Consider the following 23,533-nt stretch of genomic DNA (forward strand, 5'->3'; position numbering starts at 1 on the left):
ATTTCAGACACCCCTATGGATGCAGGGTGCCCCTAGCATTCGCCTATGGAATGGAAACCCAGCTATTGATACGTACAATAAGATAATTATGATAATAATAAAAAATAATTTTTAATGACCTTGTGGTTCTTTTTTTTTTTCTTCTTCTTCTTCTTCTAATCTATGGAAATAAATGTAATACAATGGAATTGTATTGAAATGAATGCAATAACTATACTTTTAATAACAAACACTGAGTCTCTCGGCCATTCAGATTACACAGGAGATCTCAGATAATACAAGGATATTCAGGCTACTTGGATCAGACAGGTGAGAGATTAAAGCACCTTTAATTTTCTGCTGTATCTTGGTGTGTAAGGCAACTGTTTTATTTGAGCCACCATGGCAAATTAAAATTGTGACATTATTTGTTCCCCATTTCTTTAATTATGGGTTTAAATGTGTATATGATAAACAAAACCCAGTATCTTAAGATTTCCATTTGTCTTCTGGAAACATAAGTTGCATTCACATATTTCTACAAAATATGTATGTCATTTTGAAATACTCAACTGTAGGAGGTTGTGGTTTTAGATTGCTTTTTTGCTTTTTACCAGAAGTATCAATATCAATTTCCTATCCTATCACTCCCACATGTCAAATGAAATTCCTTCTCCTTGTTCTGTCATCAGATGGGCTAAATTCCCGTTTAGACTTAGGAATGGTTCACTCAAATGGTTCACAATAGGATGTCTGTTCTTAGGGTATCGAGTACGCCTAAGAGTCATAATAATAGGCCAAGGTATTATAAACATCCTAGTTGCCAGCAGTGGAGGAATGTTATGACCTGTTAGCTTGACATTTCCACTTCTACCCATCTGAGTGAAATATAGACATGTTTCAGTCACCAAATCATATGCATCCATCTTGTCTCAGCAAAAAAAAAAAAGTGATCCCAAAGTTATCCATGAAGACGTTTGTTTCCCCATAGTCTTTCTCGTAGTTTAAATGTAATTATGTAAAAGGAAAAATATATATAGCTTCTCATTTTATTCAGGTTAGTTATCAGGTTATTGTTGGTTTATCTAGTCATGCCACTGATAGGCACAGCACAGTAGCCTAATGAGTCATCTGTGTTAAGGGGGTCTCAGGTGTCAATCAGGAGGTCCTGCCCACACCCACCCCTGTATTTCACACAATGCCCTTTATACCTAAACAACTGTGTGAAATGTAGGCTGATGTTTTAAAATGTTTTGTTTCATTGCTGTTGACATGTTATATGATATATCTCAGTATATGAACAAATTTCTCTGTGGCTTGACAGGGTTGTAGTCTTGGAAAGCAGGCCAACGGACGACCCTACAGCACACAGTAACCTTTACATCCTGGCAGGACATGAGAACAGCTATTGAGCTTCTTGTATACTCTTTGCCCAACGACACAGAATATGATCATCAAACTTTTTGGATCTTTGAAATATTTGCCCTAGTGGTTGAGTGTTGAAGTTACAAGTCAGACAGCCACCATCATAACAGTAGAAATATGTCACCATAATGCTTTAAATTAACTTAAAGAAAAAAGATAAAAAAAAGGAAAAACAGTACAGTTTCTATTTTTTGTAGTACTACACTTTTATTATTATTATTATTATTTTCATAGCACTAATACTGACCACAAAAGTTCTGAAGGTCTAACTGTTGTAGGCTAAATATAGACATCAATTTGAAATGTATAAATATACGTTATGTATATATCTATTCATATCCAGTTTACTGATATTTGTAGAAATATTATGTGCAATTTATGTATAATAACAAATTATGAAGGTTTGCTTTTAGGTCACATGTTTATTGTGCATGTTTTACAAAATCATTAAGAAGTGCCCACCTTCATCGACTTTTATGCTTTTTTTATAGTTTTCCATGTTTTATACAAAGCTGTGTTAATGATTTAAAGTTTTATTCAAAACTTGCTTTTTTTGCACAGTAATTCTAGATGTTATCAAGTGTGTGTCCACAAATCCTGCACATGACTGTATGTAATGAATATAAATGGGGCCATAGCTAAAATTTCACTCGCTGTTACACTTCATACTGAAAGGGAAATGGAGGTCTAACAACCTAGGGTCTATTTTTGGATGATGATAAATGTAAATTTTTGCTTGGGACCAAAACAACGTTAATTGTTGCAGTTTTGTGTTAGACCGGAATATGCGTTTACATGTACAGCTGAATATCATATAGCATAGTCTTTGTGGGCAAGAAGGTAAAGAAAAATCACTATGCAGTCAGTGCATAAACTCTTCTTCAGGTTGTCGTCATCTTGTGAGAACAGAGTCTGCACAGGCCAATTACCGAACTCTATTGACAGTAGTTTGTGCCACATTCAGTAATCCACTAAGCTGCCCCCAAAGGCTAAGCTATATCCTATGTTGTTGTTTGACTGGAGTTTCCCTTTAACCAGGCTCATCTTATAAGATATGCCCACTGACTGAATGTGGAGTTCTATTTAGGTCAGACCATGACAGAATCAAAGTAGAAAATGTCATAAAGAGTTTACTCTTGTTTTCATGGGCTACATATAGGGCTACTGATGAAGCATTTTAAATAACCCAGACAATGGTACAGGAACTCAACAAATAAGGTACAAACTGAATAAAAAATATTGTTGACAATGATAATAAATATTCCTGTTTAATATAACAATTTGGTCTTGAATCTTTGCTGTCAGGTGGTGTCAAACTGTTCTGTGCCTTATGTCCTTATGTTCACCTCAACTTAGATTTGTCTCATAGCATTTCTTACATTATCTCCAGTGATGGGCAGTAGCTCAACTACTTGTAGCGAAGCTACTAGCAGAACCCGTTTATGGAGAGACTGTTCACTTCCTATTAACTCCCATTGTATTGAAACTGGTTAAAGTTCACAAGGGCGATTGTGAGCGAGTGCAAAATGATTGGGAGTCTATGAGGCTAAACGTTGCATTTTTTTTTTTACTTGCTTATCGCCAGAAAAAGTCACATTTTATTGTAGTTTTCAGAACTACAATATGGGTTTTCCATCAAAATTGAAACAAACAAATACACATGTCCTTTTGGTATTTTACAGGGTAAACAAGTCATAAATGTTTACAGTATGACATAGCGCTTCTGTTATTAAGTGTCATTCAGTTTTTATCATAACGGATTAGGGTTAGAGTTGAGTTAGGGTTATGATTAGGCTTAGGGTTATGTATCATGACAGTGTCATGTCACTCTTATGTCGATATCGTCAAGTAAAGTGTTACCGAAGTATTTTCTGAGAGGAGGTGCAGACGATATTAGTGGAGGTCTGGGGTTTGTCCCCTGTGATAATTTAGAAATTTTGGCAGCTAAACATACCATTTTAATACAGTTTGGAAAGGACAGAACAGAGCAAGCAGTGTCCCTCTTCTGTCTGGCCCACGTGACATTAACGAGCATATAGCTGATTAGCGATCTGCATAAAAAAAACAGCCTCACAACTTCAGGTGTCATCGACCCGGATACATCTCACGAGAATCGTGAAACATTACCTGCTTTCACTTAACTGGTTGACACCCTACATGGAGACATATCTCACGTTAACAATAGAGAAAACATTTCAGAAATTATGTTTTGTTCAAATGGTTTACCTACGAAACCCTGGAGGGGTCATTGCAAGATATTTTTGGTGTATAGAAAACTATTTTTGTAAAATGAGCAAAATGAATTTAGGAAAATGTGCACACGATATAGTAAAATGTGTGGACGATTTACTAAATCAAGCACACAATCTAATAAAACGAGACCACAATTTAGTAAAACAAGTGATTTATAATGGGCTTTATTACATTAAAAACAGCCAAAATTATTATGACCACCGGACAGCGAAGGTCATGTAGGTTTAGTTTAGAGTTATTTTTCTTCCGGATTTTTTTTTTCTTCAGTAATTTTGTGTCAACGATTCCCGGGACACTGAAAGACTGGGGTCGGGGTGCACGAAACTTGTTGGGCATGTAGCCCCACAAGGATGACACGGAACCATTGTTTTTTCGTTTTGATCCGATACCCCCCACAGGACTGGACCCCGAAAGGAGGGTAGGGGGGACACCGTTTTCTGTGAATATCTTGAGAACTGAAGGGCCTAGGAGGACCATATTTTTTTAGTATGTTGATCTCAAGGGGTCATATTAAACCATCCCATAACCACTAATTTGATGTATAGCGCCACCTAGTTAAAAATGAAAAAGCAAAAATTAAATTATGTTTTATAAACAAAGTTCGGGTGGAGCCTTCGGGATGATTGACAGCAATTAACTCACCCACTGCGCCGCCCAGGGTAGGCCTATTTAAGCCGACCTCCTTTCCCATCGTCACTGCGCTCCGGCGTTAGCGAAATCATTCAGTCTGCGTATTGTTTGCATTGACAAGACAGCTCTCATGGAACTGGAAATCCACGCCTCTTCCAGCGATCTGGAGGACAACTTTGTCCCGCCAACACCCGACACCCAGGGCCCTCCGCCGGGCGAAAATAATCTTATTCGTTCCCCTCGCCACCAGCGTAGGGAATCCAGGACACAAATTAGCAGAAGGTGCTCCTCTCCTGCCCCGTCTTGGGTGCAGCATTTCCCGCTCAGCAGCCTCAACTTCGCGGCAGTACCAGGACCCAGCGCCAGCAAGCGTTGACCCTACCCACTGGACAGTGGCTCGCATCGCAGCACTCTCCATTCAGCGGCATGTCGCGTTCCGTGGGGTCGGATAGGAAGTTCCATCTCCTCCACCTGCTAACGGTCGGATAGCCCGGTCTTTTTCGCCCTCCCGCTCCCTCACTTTGTTTTCCTCCCCGGACCAGGAAGCAAGCTGCTCCTTCTGGCATCCCGACGCGGTTCCTTCCGCCGGCCATTCAGCCGGACGAAGCACACACCACCAGCCACCTCGCGAACCGGGCACGCCGACAGCACTTTCGGCACCACTGCGCTTCAGGCGTATCATTCGCTGCTTCAGCCACAGCCACTGCCCCGTCAGCTCAGGCCCACTCCGCGCCCGTATTTCCGGGTCCAACCCTACTTCTCCAGACGGCCCCGGTAGCGACAGCGTCGCTACTCCCCCCACCCCTTCTTTCCCTCCCCCATCCACCTCCCTAGCCAGGACTCGGTCCAGGCATACCCCCCCCCTCCAGTCGTTCGGCGACTGCTCCCCTCCCTCCCCCTCTCCCCTCCCTTTCCATTCCGGGCCCCGATGTACAGCATGCGCCTCAACTCCGCGAAGCGTCAGCTCGAAGAGTCACCTCACTAGCTCCCCATCTCTCTTATGAGTTAGCGAGCACCTGGTCTCAGCGGCGCCGATGGCGACAGCGTCGCTCCTCCCCTAACCCTCTTTCCTTCCCGTCCCCTTCCCGCGACCCTGTCCCAGGTTGCTCCCCTTCGGTCGCGTCAGCGCTCCCCTCCCTCCCCTTTTCTCCCTTCCCATCTCTTCCCGGCTCAGCTAGACCAGCCCGGCGGGTCATCAGCACTCAGCGAGTGCTTGGACCCCGACGTCCGTTCGGCAGCAAAACTATCCTTTAGCCACAGCACAGGCCCTGCCACCGCCTCCTCACGCTGCAGCATTCGAACCACCACCCGTCACAGCGTCCACCAGGAACCTCATTTTGTCAGGTGCAGACGTAGACCTTTCTACCATTCTTCCCTCCCTTCCTATTCCCTCTCATAACCGGGATTTAGTTGCGGCGAACTGGTTTTGTCTTTAAAACATTCTGGCCCAGCATCAAAAATGCTGTCATTCCCCGAGTTCACCGTAGCTTTTACCAACTACACAGAAGTCGTCTGTTTCGTGTTCCCCAGTCTACGCAAAGAGCTAAATGACTACCCGGCCATCATCGCCGGCCTAGCCGGATCCTACGGGGGAGCCCATTTTTATACGTAGGCTTCCACCGGCTGTTTTCAGCAAAATCGCTGCCAGAGTCGGCCTCTGGAACCAAAACCCTACTGGGGTTTCGATATGGAGCTCCATAACCGCGTTTTCCTAGGACTTAAGCCATCTTGTCCCTCTGCAATAGCCCCAGTCACGGCGGTCGAAAGTGTCCACTAGTCAACTCATTTCCCAGGGCCGCCCTTTCATCTCGCATCTCCTAAACTGCGCTCAACAGCAACCCCATCTCGAAGGCGTCAGTATCTCTAGATGCCCAGTGTCTGGCCGATATCAAACTGTGGAGGACGTTTTAGGCGAATGGAATGGTCTGTGCATGTTCTCTGACGACTGCCAATCATCTCCAGAAGAGCTCCAGTTGTACACCGGCACCAGCCCCCTCAACAGGCTTCGGAGGCTTTTTCAAAGGGCACTGGTTTGCATCCCGTGGCCACTAGAGTTCAGAGAGCTAACAACTGGAAGCGAATCGTCCAGCCGTGTTCGAACTCTACCCGTAGCCATCACGGCCCTACCTGGGGAATGAGTGGACCTCCAAGGTGTGCTAATCCACAGCGACAACGAAGCTGTAGTGCACGCGTCATTAATACTTGAGCTCAAAATCGCCTGCGCTTTCCCCTCTTATTAGGCGTCTAATCTGGATAGCAGCCAGCTACCAGCTTATTATAAGAGCAGCGCCGTCCCGGTTGCCACAGTGGAATTGCTGACTCTCTCTCGTCTTAAATTCCAGAGATTCAGAAGCTTCGGCTCCAGAGGCGGACCATTACCCTACTCCACTCCCCAGCTTTTGAGGAGACCATCTTCCCATAAACCACCCCCTCAGCTTTCTTCAGCCCATCGCGGCCGACCCTAGCCCTTCAAGCCCTCGCACCCAGGACCATGCAGTCCTACTGGACTGCTTGGTGCGTGCTTCAAACAGTTCCACGCCAAAGCACTCACTACCATTTCCCAGTTTTCGATGCAGTCACCATATCATCATTTATCACCTCGCCCACACTTCACTCGGGATCAAAGTCTCTTCCATTAGAGTCTACCTAGCTGGCATTCATTTCTTCTACAAAGCGCCCCCGCGGCTCGAATGCCCTTCTCCGACACCAGGATAGGCTTGTTAATTAAAGGGATCCGTAGGCAACATCCAGTCCCCAAGACTCCGCCTTCCCATTACCTCAAGCATTCTCGCCACCTGCCTCGCTACCCCGCCGCCAAAGGGTTCATGTCACCGCATTCGATTCCACCATCTCCGTTATGTTTATACTGGCCTTTTTTGGGCTGCTGAGATGTAGTGAGTTTACATGCGCAGCCGTCTCTCTTCATTCCCGATGTCCACCCGTGCGCCGCAGATCTAGACAGCGAGACCAAGACACCATTCGATTTACCATCAAACAGAGTAAAACCGATCAGTCCCGAAAAGGACACTCCATATCCATTTAACTCCGCCTCAGATCTTCAGCCTTTCCAATACCTATCTCACTACATCTCATATCGGTCAGCTCAAGCTTCGTCTACTAGCCCGCTCTTCGTGTCAGACGAAGGGCTACCCATCACTCGCCACAGATTCCAGACACTCTTAAAAACCATTCTAGTCAAATCTGGTTTTCCAGCGGATCGCTACTCCGCGACACCCTTCAGGATAGGAGCTGCCACAACAGCTGCGCTCAGCGGCTTATCGGGCAACAAATTAAAATACTGGGCCGTTGGTCCTCGGATGCCTACCAGTCTTACATCCGCTCAATCTAGCGGATTTACGACTTCGCTCAGCTAGCACTTATGTAGTTGGTAGCGGCCTTTCTCTGTGATCTTTTGGGGTGCAAGCGGTCATCGCTCTATCGCGATATCCGCTCCAGGCACTCAGGACCACGGACAGCTACCTTGCCAAACCGACTTCTCCCATACATTCTAGTCTAGCTGAAGCAATCATATAGAAGGGCGAACTAGTGAAATGATGTTTTATAAACAAAGTTCGGGTGGAGCCTTCGGGATGATTGACAGCAATTAACTCACCCACTGCCGCCGCAGGGTAGGCCTATTTAAGCCGACCTCCTTTTCCATACGTCACACGCTCCGACGTTCGCAAAATCATCCCCCCTCCTCCCCCTACTCCTCCATTTCACCAATTGCCCTGTTACTCATCCTCCTTACACAGGGGGCTGCAAGCGGTCATCGCTCTATCGCGATATCCGCTCCAGGCACTCCAGGACCACGGACAGCTACCTTGCCAAACATGCACTTCTCCCATACATTCTAGTCTAGCTGAAGCAATCATATAGAAGGGCGAACTAGTGAAGTGTTGTAATCGCAGGTATCTTTGGCTGTTCAAACCTGCACAGAATTTGAAGTGTAGGCCAAGGTTCGTGGAATACCGTTCATGGGGGACCATACAATAAATTAATACATGTCTACTGTACATTTAGTGACTGTACACTACGCATGCACACACGCAAACACTCATGAACACACACAAACACACATAGAGTAAAGATACATGCACACAACACACACATACACACACATAAACACACACAGTAGACATGTAGGCATACGTATGCACGCATCACAGACTCACACGCATACACACACACACACACACACACTCAGGCACGCACACATAAACGCACACACACACACACACACATAAAGACACATGCACACACATACATACACAGTAGACATGTAGGCATACGTACGCACACGCGCACATGCACACTCACACACATAAACACAAATATGTATATGCACGCATGCACAAACACACAAATTACGTCTGGATCATGTAAAAACTTCATATTTAATGTGATTATAAGGCCTTTATAAGACAGGAGCCCAGTGACAGATATTTTCATGCAACTGCACTGCAAGGGTGTTGCACTTGTGAATATATATTATCACCAATAGAGGGTGACAGATACCTTCATGAAAAGAAACTACTTTTATTGGAATCATATAAATGAAATGTGTTCATGAAAACACATTGGCACAGTAAAAAAAAAAAAAAAATCAACAACATGTCTTAATTTGGTCTATATTGAAATTAGAGTAATGGCAAGTACACTGCAGTGGAGTGACTCAGACTTTATAAAATATCAGATATGTTCACTGGTTTGTGAAGTCTGTGCTTACTAGTAGGGCTGCAGCATTATCAAGATGAGAAATTGGCATCTACTGTTGGTTCCAGTACTATAGCTTACATCCATATGTCATATACTCATGATATTTTCAAACTTTCATCCTGACAGCACAAGATTTGTTGAGGAACATGTGGATTCAGACTTTGTGTTGTAGAGCATATTTATTTCACCATACCACTAATTTTGGGTGTGTGGAAGCCATCATGGTTGCTACTGTACAATTATAGAAAGAAGGAGAGGGAACTAGGGAAAAATCAAGCACAGGCAGTGAATTCACACAACCACAACCTTGTGTAAGTCCTCCTCACGTGGACCAGCCTTACGCAAATATGATTTGAAGTTGTGGAGAAGGTCAATGAGACAGCTTCCGGTGATAGGTGTGATTTTGCCAGCAATACGGAGTTCCCTGATCTAATGATCTAATCTACTGTAACTACCACTGGTCAGTTAGTGTAACTGATAAATCTGCTGGATTAACTACAAAATAATGATGCAGTATTATACTCAATAACAATGCTGAAAAATAGTAATTTTAGAATAGGCTAAATTAATATTTGTGGGTGAAAAAAGTAGTGCGCTGTGTAAAAAAAGATTTTTACATAAAAGAGATTTACATAAAACAAGAGAGATGTAGAGGGTTGATGACAGTGGCAAAAGGGAGGGACAGAAAAGAGGGAGGGAGGAGAGAAATGTTCCCTTTCTTCACACTCACACACACATTTCACTCATTGAAGAAGCATCAGTGTTGGTAAGTCATAACTCTTTTTTTTTAAATACAATTACTGTCATATCTTTGTTTGCTTTCCTGTTCATTATTTTTCTCATATTTGTTGGTGCTTAAAATCAAACAGGAAGACTTTACAATTTGAGAGTCTTGAAGAGGTTTTTGCCATTTTGCAGCACCACTGGCAAGAAAAGTTGGTGGTTATTGTAGAAATAGTCATTTCAAATTAAATAATAGCACAGTAGCTTTTACAAGCAAAAACTGTAACCCCAACATTCAGACCTTTGTTACTAACAGAGATCGATTTATAACATTGAATGTGCTGAAATATCTATGTTGCTAATTATATAGCTGTCAGATGAATGCATATTTAGTGTTTGCTGTATTTCACTGTTTTAGCTTTTGCAGTGCTTAAATACTGTTGAAGCAAAAACTTACATTCGACCTTCTATAAACTGTTTACATTATTTCTGCTTACTTTGCTGTTGAAAAATATAATTAGCGCAAAAATATAATTCATTAATCAAACAATGTTTTTCTCTCAAAATTCTCTGATGCAGTGAAAATTATGCTTAATCAAGCAAAGTTATGGACTTGACTCAAAGGTGTTGATGTGATTAGGGTGTTCTTTTCAGGTATTTGGCTAATGGTTTTTATAAATGCTAAACTGATATTACAGGTCTAGCCTCCACTGATGGAGATGATGCTGGGCTATTTCCTGACCTTGAACCTCCTCCTCTTCCCCTATGGTCATGGAGCCCCTCCAGGTTTTCGTGTGCGTCTTGCAGGCAATGGCTCCAGTTCCACCCAGGGCCGAGTGGAAGTGTTCTACAACAATATGTGGGGAACAGTGTGTGATGATGAGGTCAACATAAACCTGGCAAATGTAGTATGCCGGGAGTTGGGCTTTCTGCAGGGCCTTACCTGGGCCCACAGTGCTAAATTTGGGCAAGGACAAGGTATGTACATGTAGTGTTACAGGTTTTGTGTGCATATGTTCTGCATGTCTGCATTGTCTGGCAACATCAGGTAAACAGTAAATATCTTAACAGTAGAAGCATCAGATATTGCTTGAACTATTAAACAATACACAGCAAGTACATCCCTCTAGTGCTCTTCCCCAAGTGTCCCTTTTTCATTGAGGATAATACAGTAGCTGGTGAAATGTGCAGATGCTTTCATCATACAATTTTTGACAATATGGCTATTTAAACATGTACAAAGATTATACTTATTCAACAGAACAGTTTGCTTGAAAAGACTACCTAAATATTTTCTTGTCCTTGTCTGCTGTGTGTTTGAAAATACATTTGGCACATTTCTTTGTTTTGGATGAAATAAGGGCAACAAACCTTTTCTTGTCCTCTTGCCCACTATAGGCCAAATCTGGTTGGACAACGTTCTCTGCTCAGGCACTGAGAGCTCACTGGCAGACTGCCACTCAAATGGCTGGGGCATCAATGACTGTTCCCATGCTGAAGATTTAGGTGTTGTGTGTAGCCCGGAGCAGGGGCGAACTTTCATCCAGCCCTCAGAAGCTGCAGTCCATCCTCCCTCCCCCTCACTCCAGTCACCCCGCTCCCCTCAGATCTCCAACATCCCAGAGCCCCCCCGGAGGAGGGGTCATGAGATTGCAATTCATAGGTCTGGCTCCCGCCAGGGTCCCAATCAAAGGCATGGCCATCAAATCCAACTGCGCCCCTTCAATCATGATCGGCGCCGCAACCAAGAGCCTTCACTGCCCCAAGGCCACCAGATACCAAACCGCCTTCGCAATGTGGGAGCCTATAGGCAGGCACCTGATAGCGAGTCAAGCCCTGGACTCCAAGTGGGGTCTCACAGTTCACCCACCTCACAGACAATAAATCAGACTCCTAATACAGATGTCTATCGAAGACCACCACCTGCTCCAGAGACACCCACCTATGAGGGTCCACAATCAGCGCCCAGGCAGATGGCCCAGCATGCCAACTTGCAGGAGAACAACCTTAACTTTGATTTCACTGACCAGCACAACCAGGTGAACACAGATAACATAAATGTTAGACATTCATGTTTGTGTTGTGTTGTTTCTTTTGGCACAACAGATGAAGGCCTGTGGAGATAAAATGTGCAAATAATGTTCCATATCGCTGCCATCATCACATCATCACTCTTTCATTATCTTAGGGCTCCACCAGGGTGAATCTTGATGAGGCTCGCCTGCGGCCTGTGCTGACAAGTACCAGGAAACCCACCGTAGTAACAGAGGGTGTGGTGGAGGTGAAGCTGGATGGGAGGTGGCGCCATGTGTGTAGTCTGGGTTGGAATTTAAGAAGTAGCCAGGTGGCATGTGGCATGCTGGGATTTCCTGCAGCAGAACAGCCCGATGAGCCAACATACAGGTGAGCGCAACAACCGTCAGTAGACCATCAATACCCATCATACCCACTATCATGATTTCAAGTCACTCTGATTTTGTTCAGAGTAGCCATGCTTGGAACCTTTTCTTAAACTGTGTAGTATTATGTAGTACATATTGTACATATATATATATTGTAGTACAATAGCTCATTTTATAAACTCTGTAAACAATCACTATTGGAAAAAAATCACCAAGCTTTTACAAGTGTAAATGTAGTTACCACAGTAACATGATGTGAACAACATGGCCCAAAAGCTAAATAAAAGATTCAACTCTACACTACTATATGTGGGAGTTATAACACCGTTAGGTCTTAATCATAAATCAATTGTATGGAAGCAATCGTTAAGAAAACACTGCCATCACAATTTCATGTAAGCTCTTCTGTCACTATAACTAAGGAGCTCATTGAAAAATGATTTAGACCTACTTCACATTGTTCATCAAACAATTTGCCCTGTGTAGCATAATGGGGGAAGAGGGAATTGATGAGGGTGAATTCCAATTCACTTGTTTGAGCTTGCACTAACATCTGCTCAAATAAGAGACAATATGTGATTTTATTTTATATGTATTTCATCTGTTTATGAGTTATGTTTGTAAGTGTAAAAACTCCAAGAGGGGTGGAGGTTGCATTATTACAATTAAACCTACTGCACACTTTCAGACATTGAACAATTTAACCAGGTTGTGTTGACTTAACCATAGCAACAATTCCAGAACTGGGGATCTTGAATGCCATGTGCACTTTAGTCTAGCTCATTACTCTCCCACAAAACTGTTTTCTCTCCCTCCCTAATTATGTGAATCTAGAAGAAAGAGTGAGATCAGTCTGCTGTCTGTAATTTGCATTTACCCTGTCTACATGTCTCTCTCTGCCCCTCCATTTCTGTCATTCTCTGTCTGTCTGACATACCTCCTTATGCACGTTATGCTGTGGGCTTAGACTCCAGTGGGTTTCTCGGTACTATGGAAAGTATATGTCTTGTGGTATGTAGGGTAAAACAGGGGCGCTTACAGAGACACTAGCATTGTTTTTTTCTGAAAGCCCTGTTCTATTTTTTTTAATCTGGTTCTTGAGTTTTGTAACAGGGAAACACTTCCTGATACACTAAAGTAAATCTACTAATAGAGGTTGTTACTTCCTTGGTACCAAAGGCCTTATAATATATTGGTTGAGTCCAGCCCGTGTGTCTGACCATTTAGCTAAATATATTAATGGAAACAGTTAGAGACAGACTTTCTCTGTCTGAATGACTGACCACAGAGTCTTTTCATGCACTATATACAGGATGCCTCAATTGGTGGGTTTATCCACTGCTTTCAATTCACTTATTTCTGAGAAGATAGCTAACCTAATACTACCATTTAGTTAGCCAACACTATTTAAGCCGCTTTTCCTCTATAAAGCCAGACAGAGGTCACCTCTGCTTGCCTCTTGTCTTTGAGTTTTGGGGACAGGATATGGTTTCTTCAGCTGAGGAAGAAAGTTGTAGTTGACCTCCATTTGCATAGTTTGCATTTGTGTGTAACTGACATTGATAATAGAAAGGAGAAAGCCAAGCTCATCTCTTGCATTAGCTGTTTATTGACAGTTAATGGCCGTGACAGTGAATATACAGTTAATGTATTAACGTTTATTGAGACACTGAGGCAAAATATTCATTATAGTTGAAGAGATTTCAGTTTACGTTGTCATTGTGAATTAGGTACACAGGACAAGCCAGGTGCCTAACCTTATTTCTTTTCTTTCATAATAAGGGCTTTAATAGTGTACATGTGTTTGCATATGATGTATGTGTGAGTAAATAGGTTGGTGTGTGTGTGTGTGTGTGTGTGTTTGTGTTTCTATCTGATGGTATGGGATCTATTGAAGTCATACTATTTGCCAACAACGTTTTGCCCTTATACTCCTTGGGGAGCATGTTTCCTTATGTAAAGATACATTTCTCACTTTCAAATACGAACCAGCATATTTATTGAATCAATACATATCAGTGTATTTATTGAATGATCAATTTTGGCAAAAGACATAATGTGCATTATGTTGTTTATTTTGCACACAGTGTAGGGCAGAATCAGATATTATTGTTGAGTCTTTGTACTGATTAGAGCCTGTTGATAACGTGTTCTAGGTTTAATCAGCATTTTGTGGTTGTTATTGCATGATAGGAACTTAAGATACCATTGTTATGAAGCCAGTTGGTGCTGTGGTTATTTAATAGCTCAGTAATGATTTGTGCATAAAATAAGCTGAGAAAAGTATGGAGTTAGAAGACTAATGTTTGGGTAATATATTTATATCCCTGGTTGGGTGCACAAATGTGTCAGCCAGCAACCAGAGATCAGGCTAAATGCAATGTATTCTAGCACACCCAATACATGCCCTCTTTCCATCTGTTTCTTGTGACTTCTCTGATCATGTCCATTTGTTGAACTGAACTTAAGCATTCTATCTTCCTCACAATGCCTATGCATTTTTATTCTGATGTTAACAGACTGTTAGTCTTTAAAGTGTCTGGAAAACACACTGCATATGTAGTGTAAATGTGACAAAACAACTAAGTTTGGGCTATATGGCAGAAGTTCAAAGTGGACGCCACAGCCTTGGGGTTGCCTTAAAAAAGCAGGGGGTGTGGTTGGCTGTTTTGGTGACTCAGCCTTTGTTTCATTCACAAGCGTCTGTAGAGTGGATAGGCTTTCCTTTTTACAATTCCAGACTGCTGTTATAATATCAGCCTTACAAAGTCTTATAAACCATAATCCCAAATCCAGACTAAGTGCATATGGCCTTGGTACATTACAAAAAGACAAGTGGATTTTCTGTTACAGTTTTCATTGAGCCTTTCTTTCTTTTTCCTTTTTCTCAAGATTCATTTTTATCTTTGCCAAGCAACTGTGCTAGATTTACCATTGTTTGTGTGGTGTGACCACTGAACAGAAGCTTGAGGTTTCTGCACTGCCGTATGTCTATTTAACTTTAATGCCCAGTTACCCGTTTCCTGATTCCATTTTTGAAATAGGAGGGACTCACAGGTTTCCGTCCAGTTTTGTCTTAAGGTGGAGTAATACCTTAGGATAAACAGCTGGTTACCCCCAGCTGTTACTGTTAACTCAGCGTAACTTCAAGCTGCATTTAGCTCAGCTCATGGAGTTATAAAATGGTGTATGCAGCATTTTCCATGAGTGCTTCTCTTGCCAGACGTTTCTATACAAAGCGACTGAGTGTATTACACCAGACAGATGGCCACTGGGGAGCAAGGCTGTGTGGAGAGAGAGGGAGTGATGAAGGCTTTGGTTTGGCTGCTTTTGACTGAACAATGAAAACATTGAGATCTAGATGTGGCTTCTGTGAAACTTCAAAACCACATTGCATTCTTAGTTTGTTTTGTCTCTGTAGCATATCCTGATCATGTTTATGTGTGTGTACATTTGTATATACAAAGCCTTTTTGCATCTGCATTGTGTCTGTGAATGTGTGTGTCTATGTGTTTGGAGGGGGGATGTGAATTCTCAAATAAACAAAAAAAATGGCCATAGTTTAAATTAACCATGCTACATAAATTTTTGTTCATTTGCATATTAGTACCTTAACCGTATCATCTTTCTCAACAATATTTGTGTTTTCTATCACAGGAAATTGTGGGACACTAAGATAGCAGACCCCTCTACGAGGTACTGTAATCTGGTTTGCCGTTTTTATTTTTAGTAATTTTATTTTATATTTAATAATCATGCATTATAATGTCAAATCTGCAGTCCCCACCTCCAATAATTCATTCTCTTTTCAATCCTACATGTATTAATGTATTGTCATTAGGTTTTTTTCAACCCTACATGTAATGTATTAATGTATTGTTATAACATTTTTTCCTAGACTGAGTGTAATGGTCACTAAGAAGGGCTACTGGGTGGAGGAGGTGCAGTGTCTAGGTACAGAGCCATCAGTGACTGACTGTCGGACTCGGCTGTCTGTCCCTCATAATGATGTGCCTTGTGTTGGTGGCATGCCAGCAGTAGTACGATGCGTACCAGGGTCTCAATTTTCCCGAGCTGCTGGCAGGACAATATCTCGACCTGCAACAAAGGTAACAAGTTTGATGTTTTTCAGTTTTTCAAATTTTAGTTTTTCCATTTTGTTTTCCAAGTAATGATATTTGATTTATCGTTACTCAGCCAAATCAACGAATCTGCAATTTTATTGATAGTGAATACACAATTAAATAACATGACTTTTTAATGTTTTAAGCGTTTTGGAACCAAAGTCTTCATATTTTGAACTACTTTTCACTTCACTGACTGCTTGAACAGGCGTTATACAGTATATCTGCTTAGAAAATCACTATGTCTTGTTACATTGTTATTTAAATACACAAGTCACAACATGTTAAGATTTTTGGAGTTGTTAGGAAGTCTTCACCTCCCGTGAATTAAGCTAAGCTAGCTTGTGGAAGTGTCAGACCGGGGTATTGCAATTTGCACGCTCAGAGAAAAGAAAGTTTGCAAAAAGTTTTGCATCATCATGACTAACCCTGGGGTAGAAGGCTAATTTCCCAAGCTGTTCCTTTAAGCATCTATTACCTTCTGTGAGAAAAGGCTGTATCACTTCATGTGTAAATGACCATTAACAATCCATTATGTATACAAGTAGGACCCCAAATCCAACACTTGAACTATTATTTTCCCAGCCAGAGGTGCGCCTGAAGGCAGGACCACGACTGGGCGAAGGGCGAGTGGAGGTGCTCCGGGAGGGAAAATGGGGGACTGTGTGTGACCACATGTGGGACATCACAGCTGCAAGCGTTGTCTGTAGGGAGTTGGGCTTTGGCACAGCTAAGGAGGCCCTTAAAGGAGCCCAAATGGGTCAAGGTAATTTTTTGCCAAGATATGGAAAAAAGATCACAAAGGAACTTTTCTCTCACATTCAGGATGTCCATTGCATAGAAAAAGACAAATAATATATCTGAATTGTAATAATATTGTTTTCAAGGTCTTGGTTCATGAAACCTCTCAAACAGAGTATTCTGTAATGAATACATTTTTATCAAGTATTATTTTATTACCTACGAAATTCTGTCCTACGGTGATTTGCTTTTTATAACGCCCTCTTAAGTGCCCACAACTATTCATCTTGGGACCCCTTGAAAGCCAGTCACAAAACGTGGTGGCTTTTAGTATCCATTGAGTTAACTGGTCATGCATGGTCATGAAATCCATGACCCATTTCTTATTTATTTTTGCCTTTATGGCAAACTAATTAATTTCATCATGCAGCTATTTGTTTGTTAATTTGGAATGACTACATCACCAATATCTCTCAAATAAAGATGCAAGAGAGGGCTATTCTTTCCTTATTTTAAATCTGCAACATCTTTCAACCACCTGTAGAAAAACAGTGTTTACAAGAGTAATGACTGTCTAGAAAACAAACATAGCACATGGCAACAACTGACACGTTTACACAAGCCCATGATGAGATAATCTTCTATTTCAGACCAAATTACAGGGATTCTTTACATCACATACACTTTTTTTCCTCTTGCCATCTAAAGAGGGTTCTATTTTCAACTATTAAACAGTGCCTTTGGTGTTCTTGTGTATAATTTTGCCACTGAGGTCCGCTGCACACCCAGTTCTTGCTGTCCACATCACTCACATATGGCTACCTCCATGATCTGATCCATTTGACATATTGAGGGGAAGAGCAACTAAATATAAAATGTGAATTTGTCTGTAGGTATTCGTAGATCTACATTTTAGAGCCTGGTTCTGTATAGGTACATACACTACTAATCCACAAAGACATCTCTACAATACAGTTGATGCTTTTTGGTGTTTTATAGGGACCGGTCCTATTCACATGAACATGGTACAGTGCACTGGCAGAGAAACCTCCATCAAACAGTGTCAACATCGTGAGGTCCCTCTCAGGAGCTGCAAACACAACCAGGATGTCTCAGTTCGCTGTCATGTCCCAAGCATGGGCCTAGAGACCAAAGTCAGAATGCCAGCTCTCTTTTTCAACATGCATAAATTTGTATTTCTATGCAGATGTATTGGACAAAATAAAGAAACCATAAAAGAAGTTTATGAAATAACACGTACTGTATAATATTTAAATAAAACATATTATATTATGCATCATTAACCATATTATTGAATGATTTATTATTTACTGTTGTAGTAGTAGTAGTAGTAGTTTTACTATGCCCTATTCCCTCCCTGTTCACTGTCTCCTAGGTGAGGTTGGCTGGTGGCCGGGACCTGGCAGAGGGCCGTGTGGAGGTTCTGATAGAAGTGGGTGAGACTCAACGTTGGGGAGCTGTTTGCAGTGAGAACTGGGGGATCCGTGAGGCCATGGTGCTGTGCAGACAGCTGGGCTATGGCTTTGCCTCTAGAGCCCATCAGGTATGTATGCTTGCCCCCTCCTTCCCAACTGGTAGCTATTTTCCTTTATTTATTTATCTCACATTCTCAGACAACCTTAGCTTTGGTTCGGATTTGTAAGCCGCAGCCATTATAAAATATCATAACAAACAAGTGCAGCCAAACATGACAAATGTTTAAAATTAATATAACATAAAAATAAAAAATAAAAATGATTGTATAGATTTCACAGACATAGGAGCAAAATTCTCTAAACTTAAACTAAAAAAAGACCTGTGAAGGAGAAATGCTTTTTTTTAGTAACTTCCTGAATGGTGGGTCTTCTCCAAGGGTGAGCCTGCTGAAAAGAATGCTTGAAAATCAGGGCAAATAACACTGATTTGTGTGGATGGAAGTTCAACAACAATATAACTTTTTGTACTTACTGGTACTGTAAGACTTACTTTAGCACTGTGTATTAACTCAGATTTTGAATTCTCTGCTCCGTTTGTTTCCTGACAGAGTTTGTTTTTCTCCTTTGGGTTATTTCCCATGTAGAGAGTAATTGCATGCTTCTCAGGAAAATGCTAAACCAGTCCAGGGAAAGAAAGAAAGCAGGACATTTGGAGTGAAAACAAACTTAAAAATAAAACTGTTAGTGCTTAGATTGGACTGAACTTAAATGGCAATGTGCTTTATGCATGCACATAAAATGACTAATTTTCACAGGGGTTCCACTCAGTAAATAACCCATGAAGAGTGAGAATGGAAAACATATGATGATGCCTCTTTAAATGCCTCTAATAGCAGAGATTCATTGGGTGACCTACTGCATTTCTGTTATTTCCTTTCTAGGGTCTATTTCCTCTTTAGCTTTCCGTACTCTAAACTAACTCCTGTTGGTGTGTTTTTTTGTGTGTGTGTTTATTTAGGAAACTTGGTACTGGCCTGGCAACCAAAATGCTGGGGAAATGATCTTAAGCGGTACACACTGTATTGGCACAGAGATGTCCCTTCAGCAGTGTCGCAGAAATTCACATGTGTACTGTCCTAGTGGCAAAGCAGCTGGGGTCACCTGTGCAGAGAGTGAGTAATTCAATCTGAATTCAGACATGCCAAGAATACACAGCAACAAAGTAATGTTGCAACTACAACTGTAGAAACATTAATTAATACAGTAGTGAACTGTGGGCCTCATGTATACAAATGTTGCATAGAAACCTACATTTGAAGATAATTTCTCAAATGATTCAGAGAAAACAAATGTATGCACAAAAAAGTGCATAGGCCACCCTTCCAGATGTGCTGTGTACATCAAAAACTATTTTGTTACAAACTACAAATATTGGCTCATAAAATATAACAAAATAAAATACAAAATACTGATGTGAAAAATGTATTTAATTAAAATACAAGTACTGTAGCTCGTAATTTGGAAATACAAAAATGCCCACACAATAATCATGGTATACCAACTTTTAAAAGAAACTACAAGGCATATTATTAAAAACGTATCCCCAAAAGACAAGAAATACCATTTTCTGATTGGCTGGCAGAGGGCTATAAATTCTGTACATTGGGGCTCCAATGAAGTAGATCTCCTCCAAAGCTGCTTATTTTCCGCAAAACAGCTTATTGTGTATCAACACTCACTCAATAACAGTTATAATGTGATATGTTAATCACAACATTTCTTCTCAAACAATTTGCCAAACTAGGCTATTCAAATAGCCCGCTTGCTTATGAGAATCCGCTTCCTTATTTGGGTTTTTGGTTGCCAATAGTAGTGTAGGTTCTGTGTAGGGTGTATTTCATACACAATTTGGCAACCCAGGAAATGACAGACTAACAGAAAAAATGAATTGATCCATGATTAAGTTTGATGGTCATGCAAATTCTTGGAGTTTCCCGGGAGAAATAACAAAACGAGAGGGTGCCGGGAGATTACCTTGAAATATGGGAGAAACCCAGGAATGCTGGCAGGTATCCGTGTAATAATTATTAATCACAAATCATCGTAACATTGTGCAGTTTAATGCAGTTCTCCACATTGTAAACACCCTGTCATTAATATAATTTGCATACATGCTTAAATTAAATATACTTAAGTAAAATTAAAGAAATAAAAGTAGTTCAGAAAAGTTGTCTAGTGAAAGGTAGAGCCACTGGGCCTCTGATGGCTGTGGTGGTAGTTACTGTACTTCTGATTATATGTAATGTATTGCACATTGTTTGTCCAATAGCTGCCCCTGACCTGGTGGTTGATGCTCAGCTGGTGCAAGAGTCAGCATATCTTGAGGATCGCCCCCTGCACCTCCTCACCTGCGCACATGAGGAGAACTGTCTGTCCTCCTCTGCTGCCCGAATGCACTGGCCATATGGGCACAGGCGACTACTGCGCTTCTCCTCACGCATCATGAACCTGGGCCGTGCAGATTTCATGCCCCGTGCCCCACGAGAGTCCTGGGTATGGCATCAGTGTCACAGGTGAGAGTTAATAAATAAAATTAAGGTGGAAGTTGTTAAACCATAACACATTTTCGGTGGGCCAGACCCTTAAAAAATAGGCTCTCTCATCCTGCTGGATTCCATCCAAACATAATAGCAAACAGAGATAAAAAATAGAAATGGTTAACTGATCTTTTTTGTTAATTGATTCTGATAACTTCTGATGGCGGTCTTTCTGCCGTTACTTTCAGGCACTATCACAGCATTGAAGTGTTTACACATTATGACCTTCTGACCCTAAATGGTACAAGGGTTGCTGAGGGCCATAAGGCAAGCTTCTGTCTGGAGGACACCTACTGCCCTGATGGTTAGTTACTTTAACAGGATGTGTGTTGTGTGTACATATGTGCTACTTTTTACAAAATAATGTGTGGAATTTCAGTTTGTTTTAGTATTAAAATAGCTTAGAAAATGAGCATACCAATTAAACATCCAATAATAAACATGTATTTAATAGTTAACAATAATAATCAATAAAATAAATGCAAGCCCACTCTTGCAGTTCCTCAGATATGCTTTCTTTTGAGCGTGTTTGAGCTATCGACACAGCTCCAACTTTAAAAATTCCGGCCCGAACCGATGTATAATGGCAGTCACACCATTTACAGTATACACCATTGTCAGTATACACATTGTATAAATGGTGTGACTGCCCCTTGTCGTTTTTTTGCGTTATTCCCGTTTTTTTTTTTTTTTTTTGCCATAGACTTGAATGGTGGAATGCTCACCCATTATGACATCACAGCCCTAACTGCCAGACTCTTGATTGCAAACACCTGGCAGAGTTCTAGGCCATCTGGCAGCTGCATAATTATAAAGCTGGGCTGGGCTGTCTGTGTTTGTGAAGGTGTGTGCACGTAACTTTTGACCTGTATGTCCGTTTTTCAAAAATAAGGTACCGTTGAAATCAATTGCAAAGCACTGTATAATCTCTATTTTAAACCAGATTATCTAGCCACCACCAGTTATTCAGGTCATGTAAAAAATATATGACAGCGTGAAGCCTAAAGCCAATCCATGTGTATACAGATCATGTACATCTTTTTTGAAGTCTATTCAATTTAATTATTTATCCTGTCATATTTGGTTCTCCATATTCCATTCAGTAGTATGCAGTTGCAGCTATCATTTGGAGCTTCCATGTTGTTACAGTCATATTGATATATAAACATTGCGATGCTGAATCATTGTTATTTTAGACATAAACATTTGGTCTCCATTAATGGGAAAAGGCATGAGATCGACTTCGGTATTGAATTTAGGCCACGGCAGTGGTTCTTAAACCTTTTTTGTCTGGCGATCCCCCCAAAAAATATGGGCCAAGTCTCGCAACAATCTTCTCTTTAACCGGCCAAATTTGGTTATGAAATGTTGCGAGATGTTGCACAGCACTTGTCATGACATTTTGAGTCTGTTAGGAGGCACAAAGATAGCAGGTACAGTTTATACCCCTATAAGATAGCTTGGAAGCACTTTGGCTGCTTTAGCCACTAACTTGCGTCAGACAGCACTGTTTTTTTTCACGTTTTCCCGACCGACAGTATTCCGTGAACATGATCAACTGAGCTCCGTGTTAAAATTCTCCAGATTTCTCCTTTAAGTACCATATTATGTTTGAATAAATACATTTGCGAAGTATCTTACAAGTATCTTACAAGTATTTAGCCAGCTTGATTTCAAATAGGGAAACTTGATACATTGATGGATTATTATCACAGAAAGAAGATAAGCATGTGGATTATGTGTAGGGTAAGCCCAACAAGCTGTGAAAGCAAGTTTTTAAGTCCTAGTTGTAAAGCACAATATGCTACAACTCAGGAACTCCTTGTGGCAGATAGATCACATGTAACCTATGGGCTAAGAGTGAATGACTATGAGATGTAATTAATTGACTTTTAGAAATTTTTATAAATGCTTTTCAATTAAAAAGTCAAAATAACAGATAGATTAATTGATAGATTTTTAAAAGCATTGTATTCACTGATACACACTGTATGTAAATATGTGTACCCAGGTTTAAGTAGCATTGCTGGCTACAGACACCTGACTCTGCTATGCCATGCTGTGTACACCAGTGTCAATAGCCGCAAATGCTATTCCCACTGGGTAAAAATAGCACATATGGCTATTGACACCTGGGTGCAAATAGCATGTGCCACATTTAAATGTGATTGATTGTTTAAAAAAAAAGTATACAAACATTAAGAAAGTTTTGTTGGACAACAGGCCTACATAAGCGCTTCTCCTGCTACAACATGGGAGAACAGGGGATCACTGTGGGCTGCTGGGATACCTACCGCCATGACATTGATTGCCAGTGGGTTGACATCACCGACATCAGACCAGGAGACTACGTACTCCAGGTTAGAATCTTTAATCTATAATCTTATAATAATTGCCTTGGTTCCAAAGAGCAATGTTTCTGAGTTTCAAGGAGCATTGCAAATGTTTAACAGAATCAGACATATAAATAGACTAAAGAGAGTAATGGTAAATCCTAGTCATAA

The 23,533-nt window shown here is 41.3% G+C and overlaps 2 protein-coding genes across 2 annotated transcripts in view; both read left to right on the forward strand.

The window, feature by feature from the left end:
• Nucleotides 1-2,681, forward strand: part of map4k3a (mitogen-activated protein kinase kinase kinase kinase 3a) — a 44,842-nt gene extending 42,161 nt beyond the window's left edge. The window contains exons 32-33 of the mRNA XM_048248308.1: nt 254-309; nt 1,304-2,681. Coding sequence (XP_048104265.1) covers nt 254-309; nt 1,304-1,391 — 144 coding nt within the window. The 3' untranslated portion in view covers nt 1,392-2,681. The remainder of the gene's footprint in view (nt 1-253; nt 310-1,303) is intronic.
• A 7,751-nt stretch (nt 2,682-10,432) lies between these two features.
• The window catches only part of LOC125298483 (lysyl oxidase homolog 4-like), a 32,656-nt gene continuing 19,555 nt past the window's right edge, over nt 10,433-23,533 (forward strand). Inside the window, exons 1-12 of the mRNA XM_048249229.1 lie at nt 10,433-10,707; nt 11,128-11,768; nt 11,918-12,132; nt 15,789-15,827; nt 16,030-16,240; nt 16,841-17,021; nt 17,996-18,150; nt 18,393-18,560; nt 19,451-19,604; nt 20,762-21,005; nt 21,218-21,333; nt 23,253-23,389. Coding sequence (XP_048105186.1) covers nt 10,443-10,707; nt 11,128-11,768; nt 11,918-12,132; nt 15,789-15,827; nt 16,030-16,240; nt 16,841-17,021; nt 17,996-18,150; nt 18,393-18,560; nt 19,451-19,604; nt 20,762-21,005; nt 21,218-21,333; nt 23,253-23,389 — 2,526 coding nt within the window. The 5' untranslated portion in view covers nt 10,433-10,442. The remainder of the gene's footprint in view (nt 10,708-11,127; nt 11,769-11,917; nt 12,133-15,788; nt 15,828-16,029; nt 16,241-16,840; nt 17,022-17,995; nt 18,151-18,392; nt 18,561-19,450; nt 19,605-20,761; nt 21,006-21,217; nt 21,334-23,252; nt 23,390-23,533) is intronic.

This window comes from Alosa alosa, chromosome 7, assembly GCF_017589495.1.
Source record: "Alosa alosa isolate M-15738 ecotype Scorff River chromosome 7, AALO_Geno_1.1, whole genome shotgun sequence".
Taxonomy (NCBI): domain Eukaryota; kingdom Metazoa; phylum Chordata; class Actinopteri; order Clupeiformes; family Clupeidae; genus Alosa; species Alosa alosa.